We start from the raw sequence: 17,455 nt of genomic DNA on the forward strand, positions 1-17,455 counted from the left end.
AGCCCAGATATCCACATGGCTCCCTTCCCTCGCCTCCTTCAGGTCTTCACTCAAATGTCATCTTTTTTGGAGGGTCCTCCCCTAGACATTCTATAAAGTTGTAATCACTCTAAAATCGCTATCACAACACCTTCTATCTCCCTTCCTTGCTGTATTTTTCCTCTCACAATTACCATTATGTAACATACCATATTTTGTTATGTTTGTTGTCTCTCTCCCTCCACTAGAATATAAACTCCATGAGAGCAGGGGTTTTTGTCTCTGTTGTTCACTGCTATTACCCCAATAACTAGAACACTGCCTGGCACATAGCAGGCCCTCAATAAATGTTAATTGAATTAATGAATAAATCTTAAATCCAGATTAAGGAAGTAAACTTTGAAAAAATGTTTATATAAATTAAAAACTCTCTACATTGCAGCATTTTCTAAACCCCTGCAAATTTAACTTTTTCCCCATAACTACCACATCCCATAATTAGCAGTGGGATTGTTATCTGCAGAAATAGCAGTGACCTTGGCATAAAGCTCAATTTGTCCCTGAGCAGGTAGAGACTGAAGGACATCTGCCTCATCAGGTCATCTTGCTTTCCTTGTTATCTTATGATTTGCAGTGCCTGCCCAATAACATATAAAATAATTAGCGTTGTCTTTGCCAAGAGAAAGAAATATTTTTACTGATGAATGAGTTATTTCTTCTATGTAAGAGGTAGCTATTCTTTTAATTTACAAGTGGCTATTACCATATTTGCTTTATTTAAAAAAAAAACTTAAGCGTGTTAGGAAAAAGTTTTCAAGATTATTTTATATCCTTAACTGAATATAGTCTAGGGAAAATGAAAAATAATAAGATCATTACCAAAAATACATTTGCTTCAATTTAAGCATCTCATAAGTAAAATCTTACTTTAAAGGAGAAAAACTACTAAACCAGTGAGATTTTCTAATTTAAAAGTGCCAGTCCTTTTTTTCCCAAATATATATATATATATATACACATTTATTTAAGACCTAGAAAGCTCGAGTAATCTGTTACAACTTAAATTCCTTGTTAAAAACCGTAATCCAGACAATCAGCTTCAATGTGTCTTTGTTATGTGTGTAAATATCTTCACTGTCTGATGAGTGATAGAAATTTTATAATATTTTATTTGTGTACTTTAATTCCATTTTAATTTGCTGTCTACCTTCTTCACTACGACCTAGGGCAGGGGTTCCCAAACTTTCATATGCATCAGAATCAGCTGGAGGACTTGTTAAAACACAGATTGCTGGGCTTCACCCCCAGAGTTTTTGATTCTGTAGACCTTAAGTGGAGCTGAGAGAATTTGCCTTTTTTTCCTTCCATGGGAAAAGTCATGCCAACTTCCATAAGGCTACAGGCTGGACCAAGTCCTCCTACCTCAAGACCTTATGTGGCTGGACTGCTAGCGCTTATTTTGCTCTCTCTGTCACAGCTCTGTAGCACCTCACTCATCCCCCGAACAGGGGCCACTAACGAGGAAGTGCTGAGCTCGTCTGGGTTTGCCGCTGCTCTCGTCCTCACTGATGCTTTCAATAAGCTCTTACTTTTCATGTGCTCTTTTCCCAAAGAGGTTTTTCAGCAGAATTTAGGACCTTACACAGTGCCAAGGAACAATGACTGTTTTGGGGCATGTGAGATGGGGAAAAAGGGGACACAGATAGTTAAGGAAAGCAAGATACGCCCTTGATTATTGAGCCCTAGGGAAAGTAAGTCTGACAGGCAAAGAATCCTTACCTTCCAGTTCTTCTTTAACTTCTCAGCTATCTTCCATTTGCAGGGAATGATGCTCACTTCCCATTTCATAGCAAACATGATTCACACTTACCCCCACTTAGACAAAAAACCAAAAATTTTTGTTTTCCATGTATATAGTCACACAATTTGGAGACATTACCACATGTATGTGTGTGGTGGTGTGAGAATGATTCCTTCCTCCACAACTCCTCCCTGCTCCCCATTCTTCTTCATCCCTGTAACTGGAATCTCCATCAACTCAGCTGGTCGAGCCAAAAAACAAGAAGTTATCTTCAGCTTTGTCCTTGGAGATAAGCCTATATACAGTCCCTATCTGCACTACTTTGAAAACATATACTAAATCCGCCCATGTAATTTATCTCTATTGCTTCTACACTCATCTGAGTCCCATCATCCCTCACCTGGTTGACTACAATAGTCCCTGAACTGTACTTTTTGTTCCCACCCTTAATCCTGTGCAATCCGCTCTTCACATGTCAGCCAGAATATTCCTTCTTTCTAAAATGTAAATGAGAGCCTGTCACTTAAAACCCTCCAGTGTCTTCCTCTTGTCGTTTGAATAAAATGTCAACTCCTTACCGTGTCCCTACATGATATGATCCCTACTTCTCTCTGTCTTTCTCTTTTGTAATTCTCCCCTTAGCTCACACTCTTTCAGTCACTGGGGCCTTATTTCCGTTCCTAGAACATACACGTTTGTCTCCACTTTAGAACACTGGTACTTGCTATTCCCTCTGCCTGGAATGCTTTGCCCCATATCTAGGCAGGACTACTTTCCTGTCATTAAATTCTTGGCTACAAAGTCACCACTTCAATGAGGCTTCTTGGGCATCCAATCTAAATTACCTGTACACCAATCCCTCTTTACCCTGCATATCACTCTTTTTTACATCTCCTTGTTTTAGTCTCTTCATAGTATGTATTGATACATGATACTAACTTGTTTACTGGTTATTGTCTGTCTTCTCACAGACAAATGAAAACTCCATAAGATCAGAAAATTCTTCTGTCTTATTTGCCACTAGGTGTTCAATTCCTAGCGGGTCTACTCAAATGCTATCAGAGAACTTGTCCCTTACCATCCGTATCAAATAACACCAACTTCGATCAGTTCCATCCACTTACTCTTGTCCTTTTAAACCTCCTTTTATCAGTTGACTCTTATCTTCCCCACCAGAACACCAGATTCATGAGGACAAGGAATATTTTTGTTCGTGTCTACCTCCCCAGCTCTTAGAACAGGGTCTGAGGTAGACACTCAATAAATACTTGTTATTGAGTTATATAATATTCAGATGCTTTTAAGAGTTAGAGGAAGGCTCTCTGTCTGCCAGGGCTCCCTGATACTAGCTCCAGCTGGCTATTGTTCTGCCCACTCCTACTAGGTGAGAAAGGAATCAAAATCAGGAAACAGCCTCTGTAGAAGGAGGATATAGAAACACCAGATAATCAGAGGCATTTGCCAAACTTTACTGCCTCCTCAACTGAGCTGTTGGCTATTTTTGAATTGAAAAATTCAATTTCTTTCAATAGCAATAATATATGATAATCCCATTGTACCAAAGAATGCTGGAGGCCCATCGAAGTCCATGTTCTCTTCTTCGTGATACCCAAATAGATTATATTTCCCAACTCCCCTTGCAGTTGGGTGGGGCCATATGACAGCTTCAGCCAATGGAAAGTGACTGAAAGCACTGTATGCCACTTCTAGGTCTGGCCTATAAAAGAAAATTGAGCAAAACAAACCAAATGAAACAAAGCAAAAAACAAAACAAAACGAACAAACAGAAAACGCTTTCTGCACAAGATCTTCTGTGCTCTTTCCCTTTCTGTCTGCTATATATCAATACTCTGGGAAACCTTGGAATTCACATGTTGAAGCTGGCACAGCCTTTATCTGCCCAGGTCCCTGAATGAAAGCACAGAGCAGAGCTGCCACTGACTTGAACACCTGATTATTGCAGAGCAGCCACTGAGCCATCATACACTATGGGTCCATTTGTTAACATACAATCTTTGTCACATACTTATACTTTTAAAAAATTCATTGCTTATGTGAAATTCAGACTTAACTGGGCACCCTGTATTTTCTGTTGCTGAACCTGGCAACCCTACAATAAGAAGAATCACGTTTAAAGTCCTCATTTATCCATACAGAAACTTGTATGTGAATGTTTATAGCAGCATTATTCATATAGCCAAAAGGTAAAAACAGTCCAAATGTCCATCAGCAGGCAAATGGATAAGCAAAATGTAGTATACCCATATAAAGAATAATATTTGGCCATATAAATGAATAAAGTGCTGATACATGCTACCACATGGATCAAGTGAAAGAAGTCAGTCACGAAAATTCATACACTTTATGATTTCATTCATATGAAAATCCAGAATAGGGGAATGTGTAGAGATGTAGAACATAGATTAGTGATTGCATGGGGCTGGGAGTAGAGGGAATGAGAGAAGAGGGAGGGTAATAGCTAAAGGACTCATGGTTTCTTCTTGAAGTGATAAAAATGTTCTGAAATTGTGGTACTGATTGCACATACCTGTGACTATTCTACAAGTCATTGAATTGTACACTTTAAATGTACAATTATGCATTTATAATTATAGCATATGAATTATATCTCAGTAAAGCTGGTTTTTAAAGAGTCACTTGTTTCATTTTAAAAAGCTACACATGAAAAAAATGAGCAAAAATCTTTTTCTTTGTAGGTATCAGTGAGTGAAATCAAACAATATTTATCAAATATATTGGAACCAAAAACATCAATTAATGTGATCAATAAAAAAGAAAATCTCTTAGAAAAAAAGAAGAATCAGCATAAATTAAGAATAAGAGGAATTCGAAATAAATATCTGTGGAAAAGAAGTAAAAATCATTGTAAGTAGAATGCTTACTTACTTACTTACAGGTAAATTTAAAATGACTTCATGTACTCTAAAATCAAATTTTGTAGCTACATTCCAAAAAGTCTTAGGATATAGTCATAAAGAGTTATACACAAAAAAGCCTTATATTTTGTCAGTTTTTGTCCACTGACTTAATTTAGAATTTGTACTGATGATAATAAACAAAGTTGATAATTAAGACTCATGAATAAAAAAAACTCCATAATTATGTAAATAAAACATTTCAGATATTCTGCTAATAGAAACCCTCATACTTTAAAGAAAATCGAAGTTAATATAGTGGTCTTTTTTTTCTGGTCTAGCAATCTAAAACTGTCTCTAGTAAAGACAACTGATTAGTTGATAGATTTCTGTGGATGCAGGAAGAGTCTAGAAAATATAAACAGTGAAAGCGTGTGCTCACCTTCCCGAGGCACACTTTCCCCTTCGCGAGTAGAGCCTGGGTACAGAATGTCACCATCCTTTGCCTGATTTCATCAAACAAGCCTTCTGACAGGTCTCCCATGTAGCTTTCTCCTGGCTTCAGGGCATCTTCTCCAATATGACCCAGCCATGTGGCTGACAGGGTCATGGTGCTTGGCCAGGTGTCAGACCTGAGCCTGAGGTGGGAGAGCTTAGTTCAGGACATTGGTCCACCAGAGTCCTCCCGGCCGCTAGAAATATCGATCAGCGAGAGCTCTCCCAGAGATCTCCATCTCAATGCTAAGACCCAGCTCCACTCAATGACCAGCAAGCTCCACTGCTGGACACCCCATGCCAAACAACTAGCAAGACAGGAACACAACCCCACCCATTAGCAGAGAGGCTGCCTAAACTCATAATAAGTTCACAGATACCCCAAAACACACCACCGGATGTGTTCCTACCCACCAGAAGACAAGATCCAGCCTCATCCATCAGGATACAGGCACCAGTCACCTCTACCAGGAAGCCTACATACCACACTGAACCAACCTTACCCACTGGGGGCAGACACCAAAAACAACAGACACTACAAACCTGCAGCCTGTGAAAAGGAGACCCCAAACACAGTAAGTTAAGCAAAATGAGAAGACAGAGAAATACACAACAAATGAAGGAGCAGGGCAAAAACCCACCAGACCAAACAAATAAAGAGGAAATAGGCAGTCTACCTGAAAAACAATTCAGAGTAATAATACTAAAGATGATCCAAAATCTTGGAAATAGAATGGAGAAAGTATAAGAAACGTTTAACAAGGACATAGTAGAACTAAAGAGCAAACAAACAATGATGAACAACACAATAAATGAAATTACAAATTCTCAAAAAGGAATCAATAGCAGAATAACTGAGGCAGAAGAACAGATAAGTGACCTGGAAGATAAAAAACTGGAAATAACTACCACAGAGAAGAATGAAGAAAAAAGAATGCAGAGAACTGAGGACAGTCTCAGAGACCTCTGGGACAACATTAAATGCACCAACATTCGAATTATATGGGTCCCAGAAGAAGAAGAGAAAAAAAAAGGGACTGAGAAAATATTTGAAAAGATTATAGTTGAAAACTCCCCTAATATGGGAAAGGAAATAGTTAATCAAGTCCAGGAAGCACAGAGAGTCCCATACAGGATAAATCCAGGAGAAATATGCCAAGACACATATGAATCAAACTATTAAAAATTAAATACAAAGCAAAATCATTAAAAGCAGCAAGGGAAAAGCAACAAATAACATACAAGGGAATCCCCATAAGGTTAACAGCTGATCTTTCAGCAGAAACTCTGCAAGCCAGAAGGGAGTGGCAGGACATATTTAAAGTGATGAAAGGGGAAAACCTACAACCAAGATTACTCTACCCAGCAAGGATCTCATTCAGATTCAGCAGAGAAACTAAAACCTTTACAGACAAGCAAAAGCTAAGAGAATTCAGCACCACCAAACCAGCTTTACAACAAAGGCTAAAGGAACTCCTCTAGGCAGGAAACACAAGAGAAGGAAAAGACCTACAATAACAAACCCAAAACAATTTAAAAAATGGTAATAGGAACATACATATCGATAATTACCTTAAATGTAAATGGATTAAATGCTCCAACCAAAAGACATAGACTGGCTGAATGGATACAAAAACAAGGCCCATAAATATGCTGCCTACAAGAGACCTACTTCAGACCTAGGAACACATACAGACTGAAAGTGAGGGGATGGAAAAAGATATTCCATGCAAATGGAAATCAAAAGAAAGCTGGAGTAGCAATTCTCATATCAGACAAAAAACACTTTAACATAAAGACTATTACAAGGGACAAAGAAGGACACTACATAATGATCAAGGGATCAATCCAAGAAGAAGATATAACAATTGTAAATATTTATGCACCCAACATAGGAGCACCTCAATACATAAGGCAAATGCTAACAGCCATAAAAGGGAAAATCGACAGTAACACAATCATAATAGGGGCCTTTAAACCCCACTTTCAACAATGGACAGATCATCCATAATGAAAATAAATAAGGACACACAAGCTTTAAATGACACATTAAACAAGATGGACTTAATTGATATTTATAGGACATTCCATCCAAAAACAACAGAATACACTTTCTTCCTAAGTGCTCATGGAACATTCTCCAGGATCGATTATATCTTGGGTCACAAATCAAGCCTTGGTAAATTTAAGAAAATTGAAATCGTACCAAAGATCTTTTCCGACCACAACACTATAAGATGAGATAACAATTACAGGAAAAAAAACTGTAAAAAACACAAAACACACGAAGGCCCAACAATACACTACAAAATAACCAAGAGATCACTGAAGAAATCAAAGAGGAAATCAAAAAATACCTAGAAACAAATGACAACGAAAACATGACTACCCAGAACATATGGGATGCAGCAGAAGCAGTTCTAAGAGGGAAGTTTGTAGCAATACAATCCTACCTCAAGAAACAAGAAAAATCTCAAATAAACAACCTAACCTTACGCCTGAAGCGATTAGAGAAAGAAGAACAAAAAAACCCCCAAAGTTAGCAGAAGGAAAGAAATAGGAAGATCAGATCAGAAAAATATGAAAAAGAAATGAAGGAAGTGATAACAAAGATCTTTAAAATTAAAAGCTGGGTCTTTGAGAAGATAAACAAAATTGATAAACCATTAGCCATACTCATGAAGAAAAAAAGGGAAAAGACTCAGATCAGGGCTTCCCTGGTGGCACAGTGGTTGAGAGTCCGCCTGCCGATGCAGGGGACACGGGTTCGTGCCCCAGTTTGGGAAGATCCCACATGCCGCGGAGCAGCTGGGCCCGTGAGCCATGGCTGCTGAGCCTGCGCGTCCGGAGCCTGTGGTCTGCAACGGGAGAGGCCACAACAGTGAAAGGCCTGCGTACCGCAAAAAAAAAAAAAAAAAAAAGACTCAGATCAATAGAATTATAAATGAAAAAGGAGAAGTAACAGCTCACACTGCAGAAACACACACGATCATGAGAGATTACTACAAGCAACTATATGCCAACAAAATGGACAACCTGGAAGAAATAGACAAATTCTTAGAAAAGCACAACCTTCCGAGACTGAACCAGGAAAAAACAGAAAATATAAACAGACCAATCATAAGCATTGACATTGAAACTGTGACTAAAAGTCTTCGAACAAAAAAAAGCCCAGGACCAGGTGGCTTCACAGGCAAATTGTATCAGATATTCAGGGAAGAGCTAACACCTATACTTCTCAAACTCTTCCAAAATATAGCAGAGGCAGGAATACTCCCAAACTGATTCTACAAGGCCACCATCATGCTGATACCAAAACCAGACAAAGAAGTCACCAAAAGAGAAAACTACAGGCCAATATCACTGATGAACATAGATGCAAAAATTCTTAAAAAATACTAGCAAACAGAATCCAGCAGCACATCACAAGGATCATACACCATGATCAAGTGGGGTTTATCCCAGGAATGCAAGGTTTCTTCAATATATGCAAATCAACGTGATAAACCATATTAACAAATTGAAGGAGAAAAACCATATGATCATCTCAATAGATACATAAAAAGCTTTTGACAAAATTCAACACCCATTTATGATTTAAAAAACCCTCCAGAAAGTAGGCATAGAGGGAACTTACCTCAACATAATGAAGACCATATATGACAAACCCACAGCCAACATCGTTCTCAGTGGTGAAAAACTGGAGCCATTTCCACTAAGATCAGGAAATAAGACAAGGTTGTCCACTCTCACCACCATTATTCAACATAGGTTTGGAAGTCCTAGCCACGGCAATCAGAGAAGAAAAAAAATAAAAGGAATCCAAATCAGAAAAGGAGAAGTAAAGCTGTCACTGTTTGCAGATGACATGATACTATACATAGAGAATCCTAAAGATGCTACCAGAGAAGTACTAGAGCTAATCAATGAATATGGTAAAGTAGCATGATACAAAATTAATGCACAGAAATCTCTTGCATTCCTATACACTAATGATGGAAAATCAGAGAGAGAAATTAAGGAAACACTCCCATTTACCATTGCAACAAAAAGAATAAAATACCTAGGAATAAACCTACCTAAGGAGACAAAAGACCTGTATGCAGAAAACTATGACACTGATGAGAGAAATTAAAGATGATACAAACAGATGGAGAGATATACCATGTTCTTGGATTGGAATAATCAACATTGTGAAAATGACTCTACTACCCAAAGCAATCTACAGGTTCAATGCAATCCCTATCAAACTACCATGGTATTTTTCACAGAAATAGAACAAAAAATTTCACAATTTGTATGGAAACAGAAAAGACCCTGAATAGCCAAAGCAATCTTGAGAAAGAAAAACGGAGCTGGAGGAATCAGGCTCCCAGACTTCAGACTATACTACAAAGCTACAGTAATAAGACAGTATAGTACTGGCACAAAAACAGAAATATAGATCAATGGAACAGGATAGAAAGCCCAGAGATAAACCCACACACATATGGTCACCTTATATTTGATAAAGGAGGCAAGAATATACAATGGAGGAAAGACAGCCTCTTCAATAAGTGGTGCTGGGAAACCTAGACAGCTACATGTAAAAGAATGAAATTAGAACACTTCGTAAAACCATACACAAAAATAAGCTCAAAATGGATTAAAGACCTAAATGTAAGGGCAGACACTATAAAACTCTTAGAGGAAAACATAGGCAGAACACTGTGACATAAATCACAGCAAGATCATTTTTGACCCACCTCATAGAGAAAGGAAAATAAAAAGTAAAATAAACAAATGGGACCTAATGAAACTTAAAAGCTTTTGCACAGCAAAGGAAACCATAAACAAGACCAAAAAACAGCCCTCAGAATGGGAGAAAATATTTGTAAATGAAGAAACAGACAAAGGATTAATCTCCAAAATATACAAGGAGCTCATGCAGCTCAATATCAAAACAACAAACAATCCAATCCAAAAATGGGCAGAAGACATAAATAGACATTTCTCCAAAGAAGATATACAGATTGCCAACAAACATGTGAAAGGATGCTCAACATAACTAATAATTAGAGAAATGCACATCAAACCTACAGTGAGGTATCACCTCACACCGGTTGGAATGGCCATCATCAAAAAGTCTACAAACAATAAATGCTGGAGAGGGCGTAGAGAAAAGGGAACCCTCTTGCACTGTTCGTGGGAATGTAAACTGATGCAGCCACTATGGAGAACAGTATGGAGGTTCCTTAAAAAACTACAAATAGAACTACCATATGACCCAGCAATTCCACCACTGAGCATATACCCTGAGAAAACCATAATTCAAAAAGAGTCATGCACCACAATGTTCATTGCAGCACTATTTACATTAGCCAGGACATGGAAGCAACCTAAGTGTCCATCGACAGATGAATGGATAAAGAAGATGTGGCACATATATACAATGGAATATTACTCAGCCATAAAAAGAAATGAAATTGAGTTATTTGTAGTGAGGTGGATGGACCTAGAGTCGGTTATACAGAGTGAAGAGAAATATCTGGAATGGGATAACAAATACCGTAGGAAGAGAAAAACAAATACTGTATGCTAACACATATATACGAAATGTATAAAAAAAAAAGTTCTGTGGAACCTAGGAGCAGGACAGGAATGAAGATGCAGATGTAGAGAATGAACCTGAGGACGTGGGGAGGGGGGAAGGGTAAGCTGGGACAAAGTGAGAGAGTGACATGGACATATATACACTACCAAATGTAACATAGATAGCTAGTGGGAAGCAGCCACATAGCACAGGGAGATCAGCTCGGTGCTTTGTGACCACCTAGAGGGCTGGGACGTGGAGGGTGAGAGGAAGATGCAAGAGGGAGGGTATATGAGGATATATGTACACGTATAGCTGATTCAGTGTGATACAGCAGAAACTAACACACGATTGTAAAGCAATTGTACTCCAATAAAGATGTATTAAAAAAAGAAAATATAAACAATGTCTCCATAGATTCTGTGTGCAGGAGTTAACTGGTGCTCAATTATAAAATTTAAGACTCATTTTCAACATTTAAGTCTGATACATGAAAACTTTCTCTTTTCTAACATATATGTATGAGTTTCTATAATTTAACATCTTCTTTAGGAGAGGGAATCTTCCTTGGCAGAGATAAATTAAGAATATCAGTTTTTAATGGCATTATAAAATATGTGCATATCTTAAAGTTCTTTTAAATCTAAATCATATACGTTGAAACGTACATTTGACCATTTTTTGGCATAGAAACATGGGCTGCCTTTTATTTAGCATTGGTCTACTGATTGGCATTTCTAGTATAAACCACACTCATACTGTATCATCTATGATTTCCCATCTCAGTTTTTTAACGAAAAAAAGGAGCTAAAAACATTTATGGGACAAGTATGTGCAAAATCCTTCCAGATATTTGCAGACTTTTCCCCCAGTCATTTATAAATACTTTACCTACAATTAAATTTGATAACTTTTAGTGGCTCTCCTTATCATGTTTTTTCATAATATTTCAATCACTTTACATAGAAACAACATTTTCTTTTTGTACTTATTTTAGTAAGTTTACATATTGTTTGGTTAAATTCTGTAATTATAATAACAGCACAATTGATACAAATAGATTTGGGATCAAGCACTCCTGATCTTTGGTAAGTATGCAAAGGGTGGGAACAGAAGTAACACCTGTACTAAAGAGAATCCCACTGGCCACAAACTAGTTCAATATGCTGTGGACATCAGTCAGTAATTCAGATAGAAGACATGAAAATCATTGATTAATTTGGTGAATAAGGTAGGTAGAGGTTGTTTAAGAGAGCTTCTGCTGTTTAAAAGTGTAACTAATGTCACCTTTCAAATGAGATCCCTTTCCCTTATATGGAACTGGTTATATTATACCTAATAATAATAGATAATAAGCTAACTCTAATTGAGCATCCCCCATATTTTTTAATGTTCACTTAAGATAGGTTATATCATTTCCACTTTATAAGGTGTGAAACTTGCAACACAGAGAAATAATTTGCTTAGCATTATAAAACCAATATTTCGTAGGGAAACTAGGATTTGAACTTAGATGGTCTGGTCTTAGATGGTCTGGTGTCAAAGTCCTCTGGCTCTTAGCCACTATACCATATGCATCTCACAAAAGTATGCTAACAATATTAAGAAATTTTAATCCCTTCCTTCTCAAAATGGCTTAGGGCAAATATTGAACTGTATGGTAAAGATGCTCAATTTCCTGAGCACCAAATTTACTTGAAGATTTTAAGGGAAATAAATAATGGTAGGGACTACCCTGGTGGCACAGTGGTTAGGAATCCACCTGCCAATGCAGGGGACACGGGTTCAAGCCCTGGTCCAGGAAGATCCCACATGCCACGGAGCAACTAAGTGCATGCACCGCAACTACTGAGCCTACACTCTAGAGCCCATGAGCCACAGCTACTGAAGCCCGCGCACCTAGAGCCCGTGCTCCGCAACAAAGACAAGCCGCCACGATGAGAAGCCCGCACACCACAACAAAGAGTAGTGCCTGCTTGCCACAATTAGAGAAAGCCCGTGCCCAGCAACAAGAATCCAACACAGCCATAAATAAATAAATTTATGGGAAAAAAATAATGATAAATAATTGAAAACATTTTCATTTTAGAACTAACAGTATAATGTATGCAGTAGATTTCAAAACTCACACTTTGAATTATCAAATCTAAGACTTTAAAGAAATATATTCCTGTCCTCCACATCTCTAGGGAGCATACATGCATTCATTGATGCCTACCTAAATGTTTCAAGGACATTTGAGAACCCCTGTCTTATAATAGTCATAACATCCATTCATCAAGATTTACACAAATTAGAAAATGTTTCCTTCTGCCAGAAGTAAACATAGAAAAGTGATCACTACTAATAAGAGCAATAGATAGAAATTGAGAACCAAGGGATTCCAGAGGAGAGAGAGGTTAGTTTTGGAGCTGGAAGGACTCTTACTGACCTAGTCTGTCCTTGGTCTTTATGAGAGTCTTGCTTCGACAAAGTTTTTTTAATTTTTTTTTTTGTTTTTTTGTTTTTTTGTTTTTTTGTTTTTTTTTTATTAGTTTCTGCTTTATAACAAAGTGAATCAGTCATACATATACATCTGTTCCCACATCCCCTCCCTCATGCATCTCCCTCCCTCCCACCCTCCCCATCCCACCCCTCCAGGCGGTCACAAAGCACCAAGCTGATCTCCCTGTGCTCTGTGGCTGCTTCCCACTATCTATCTACCTTACGTTTGGTAGTGTATATATGTCCATGCCTCTCTTTCCCTTTGTCACAGCTTACCCTTCCCCTTCCCCATATCCTCAAGTCCATTCTCAAGTAGGTCTGTGTCTTTATTCCCGTTTTACCCCTAGGTTCTTCATGACATTTTTTTTTTTAATTCCATATATATGTGTTAGCATACGGTATTTGTCTTTCTCTTTCTGACTTACTTCACTCTGTATGACAGACTCTAGGTCTATCCACCTCATTACAAATAGCTCAGTTTCGTTTCTTTTTATGGCTGAGTAATATTCCATTGTATATATGTGCCACATCTTCTTTATCCATTCATCCGATGATGGACACTTAGGTTGTTTCCAGCTCCGGGCTATTGTGAATAGAGCTGCAATGAACATTTTGGTACATGTCTCTTTTTGAATTATGGTTTTCTCAGGGTATATGCCTAGTAGTGGGATTGCTGGGTCATATGGTAGTTCTATTTTTAGTTTTTTAAGGAACCTCCATACTGTTCTCCATAGTGGCTGTACCAATTCACATTCCCACCAGCAGTGCAAGAGTGTTCCCTTTTCTCCACACCCTCTCCAGCATTTATTGTTTCTAGATTTCTTGATGATGGCCATTCTGACTGGTGTGAGATGGTATCTCATTGTAGTTTTGATTTGCATTTCTCTAATGATTAATGATGTTGAGCATTCTTTCATGTGTTTGTTGGCAGTCTGTATATCTTCTTTGGAGAAATGCCTATTTAAGTCTTCTGCCCATTTTTGGATTGGGTTGTTTGTTTTTTTGCTATTGAGCTGCATGAGCTGTTTATAAATTTTGGAGATTAATCCTTTGTCAGTTGCTTCATTTGCAAATATTTTCTCCCATTCTGAGGGTTGTCTTTTGGTCTTGTTTATGGTTTCCTTTGCTGTGCAAAAGCTTTGAAGTTTCATTAGGTCCCATTTGTTTATCTTTGTTTTTATTTCCATTTCTCTAGGAGGTGGGTCCAAAAGGATCTTGCTGTGATTTATGTCATAGAGTGTTCTACCTATGTTTTCCTCTAAGAGTTTGATAGTTTCTGGCCTTACATTTAGGTCTTTAATCCATTTTGAGCTTATTTTTGTGTATGGTGTTAGGGAATGATCTAATCTCATACTTTTACATGTCCCTGTCCAGTTTTCCCAGCACCACTTATTGAAGAGGCTGTCCTTTCTCCACTGTACATTCCTGCCTCCTTTATCAAAGATAAGTTGGCCATATGTGCGTGGGTTTATCTCTGGGCTTTCTATCCTGATCCACTGATCTATCTTTCTGTTTTTATGCCAGTACCACACTGTCTTAATTACTGTAGCTTTGTAGTATAGTCTGAAGTCAGGCAGCCTGATTCCTCCAGCTCCGTTTTTCGTTCTCAAGATTGCTTTGGCTATTCGGGGTCTTTTGTTTTTCCAAACAAATTTTGAAATTTTTTGTTCTACTTCTGTGAAAAATGCCAGTGGTAGTTTGATAGGGATTGCATTGAATCTGTAGATTGCTTTGGGTAGTAGAGTCATTTTCACAATATTGATTCTTCCAATCCAGGAGCATGGTATATCTCTCCATCTATTTATATCATCTTTAATTTCTTTCATCAGTGTCTTATAATTTTCTGCATACAGGTCTTTTGTCTCCTTAGGTAGGTTTATTCCTAGATATTTTATTCTTTTTGTTGCAATGGTAAATGGGAGTGGTTTCTTGATTTCATTTTCAGATTTTTCATCATTAGTGTACAGGAATGCCAGAGATTTCTGTGCATTAATTTTGTATCCTGCTACTTTACCAAATTCATTGATTAGCTCTAGTAGTTTTTCGGTAGCATCTTTAGGATTCTCTATGTATAGTATCATGTCATCTGCAAACAGTGACAGCTTTACTTCTTCTTTTCCAATTTGGATTCCTTTTATTTCCTTTTCTTCTCTGATTGCTGTGGCTAAAACTTCCAAAACTAGGTTGAATAAGAGTGGTGAGAGTGGGCAGCCTTGTCTTGTTCCTGATCTTAGTGGAAATGGTTTCAGTTTTTCACCATTGAGGACAATGTTGGCTGTGGGTTTGTCATATATGGCCTTTATTATGTTGAGGAAAGTTCCCTCTATGCCTACTTTCTGCAGGGTTTTTATCATAAATGGGTGTTGAATTTTGTCGAAAGCTTTCTCTGCATCTATTGAGATGATCATATGGTTTTTCTCCTTCAACTTGTTAATATGGTGTATCACATTGATTGATTTGCGTATATTGAAGAATCCTTGCATTCCTGGAATAAACCCCACTTGATCATGGTGTATGATCCTTTTAATGTGCTGTTGGATTCTGTTTGCTAGTATTTTGTTGAGGATTTTTGCATCTATGTTCATCAGTGATATTGGCCTGTAGTTTTCTTTCTTTGTGACATCCTTGCCTGGTTTTGGTATCAAGGTGATGGTGGCCTCGTAGAATGAGTTTGGGAGTGTTCCTTCCTCTGATATTGTTTGGAAGAGTTTGAGAAGGATGGGTGTTAGCTCTTCTCTAAATGTTTGATAGAATTCGCCTGTGAAGCCATCTGGTCCTGGGCTTTTGTTTGATGGAAGATTTTTAATCACAGTTTCAATTTCAGTGCTTGTGATTGGTCTATTCATATTTTCTATTTCTTCCTGAGTCAGTCTTGGTAGGTTGTGCATTTCTAAGAATTTGTCCATTTCTTCCAGGTTGTCCATTTTATTGGCATAGAGTTGCTTATAGTAATCTCTCATGATCTTTTGTATTTCTGCAGTGTCAGTTGTTACTTCTCCTTTTTCATTTCTAATTCTACTGATTTGAGTCTTCTCCCTTCTTTTCTTGATGAGTCTGGCTAATGGTTTGTCAATTTTGTTTATCTTCTCAAAGAACCAGCTTTTAGTTTGGTTGATCTTTGCTATTGTTTCCTTCATTTCTTTTTCATTTATTTCTGATCTGATCTTTATGATTCCTTTCCTTCTGCTAACTTTGGGGGTTTTTTGTTCTTCTTTCTCTAATTGCTTTAGGTGCAGGGTCAGGTTGTTTACTCGAAATGTTTCCTGTTTCTTAAGGTGGGATTGTATTGCTATAAACTTCCCCCTTAGAACTGCTTTTGCTGCGTCCCATAGGTTTTGGGTCGTCGTGTCTCCATTGTCATTTGTTTCTAAGTATTTCTTAATTTCCTCTTTGATTTCTTCAGTGATCACTTCATTATTGAGTAGTGTATTGTTTAGCCTCCATGTGTTTGTATTTTTTACAGATCTTTTCCTGTAATTGATGTCTAGTCTCATAGCATTGTGGTCGGAAAAGATACTTGATACAATTTCAATTTTCTTAAATTTACCAAGGCTTGATTTGTGACCCAAGATATGATCTATCCTGGAGAATGTTCCATGAGCACTTGAGAAAAATGTGTATTCTGTTGTTTTTGGGTGGAATGTCCTATAAATATCAATTAAGTCCATCTTGTTTAATGTATCATTTAAAGCTTGTGTTTCCTTATTTATTTTCATTTTGGATGATCTGTCCATTGGTGAAAGTGGGGTGTTAAAGTCCCCTACTATGATTGTGTTACTGTCGATTTCCCCTTTTATGGCTGTTAGTATTTGCCTTATGTATTGAGGTGCTCCTATGTTGGGTGCATAAATATTTACAATTGTTATATCTTCTTCTTGGATCGATCCCTTTATCGTTATGTAGTGTCCTTCTTTGTCTCTTCTAATAGTCTTTATTTTAAAGTCTATTTTGTCTGATATAAGAATTGCTACTCCAGCTTTCTTTTGATTTCCATTTGCATGGAATATCTTTTTCCATCCCCTTACTTTCAATCTGTATGTGTCTCTAGGTCTGAAGTGGGTCTCTTGTAGACAGCATATATATGGGTCTTGTTTTTGTATCCATTCAGCCACTCTGTGTCTTTTGGTGGGAGCATTTAGTCCATTTACATTTAAGGTAATTATTGATATGTATGTTCCTATTCCCATTTCCTTAATGGCTTTGGGTTCGTTATTGTAGGTATAGTCCTTCTGTTGTGTTTCTTGCCTA

At 37.6% G+C, this 17,455-nt stretch overlaps 1 protein-coding gene across 1 annotated transcript in view; it reads left to right on the forward strand.

Moving 5' to 3' along the window:
* The window catches only part of SEL1L2 (SEL1L2 adaptor subunit of SYVN1 ubiquitin ligase), a gene marked incomplete at both ends in the record, with an annotated part of 99,688 nt that overhangs the window by 18,719 nt on the left and 63,514 nt on the right, over window positions 1-17,455 (forward strand). Inside the window, one exon of the mRNA XM_079718959.1 lies at window positions 4,498-4,666. Within this exon, the coding sequence (XP_079575085.1) occupies window positions 4,498-4,666 (169 nt within the window). The remainder of the gene's footprint in view (window positions 1-4,497; window positions 4,667-17,455) is intronic.

Source organism: Hyperoodon ampullatus, assembly GCF_949752795.1.
Source record: "Hyperoodon ampullatus genome assembly, chromosome: 14".
NCBI classification, from domain to species: Eukaryota; Metazoa; Chordata; class Mammalia; order Artiodactyla; family Ziphiidae; genus Hyperoodon; species Hyperoodon ampullatus.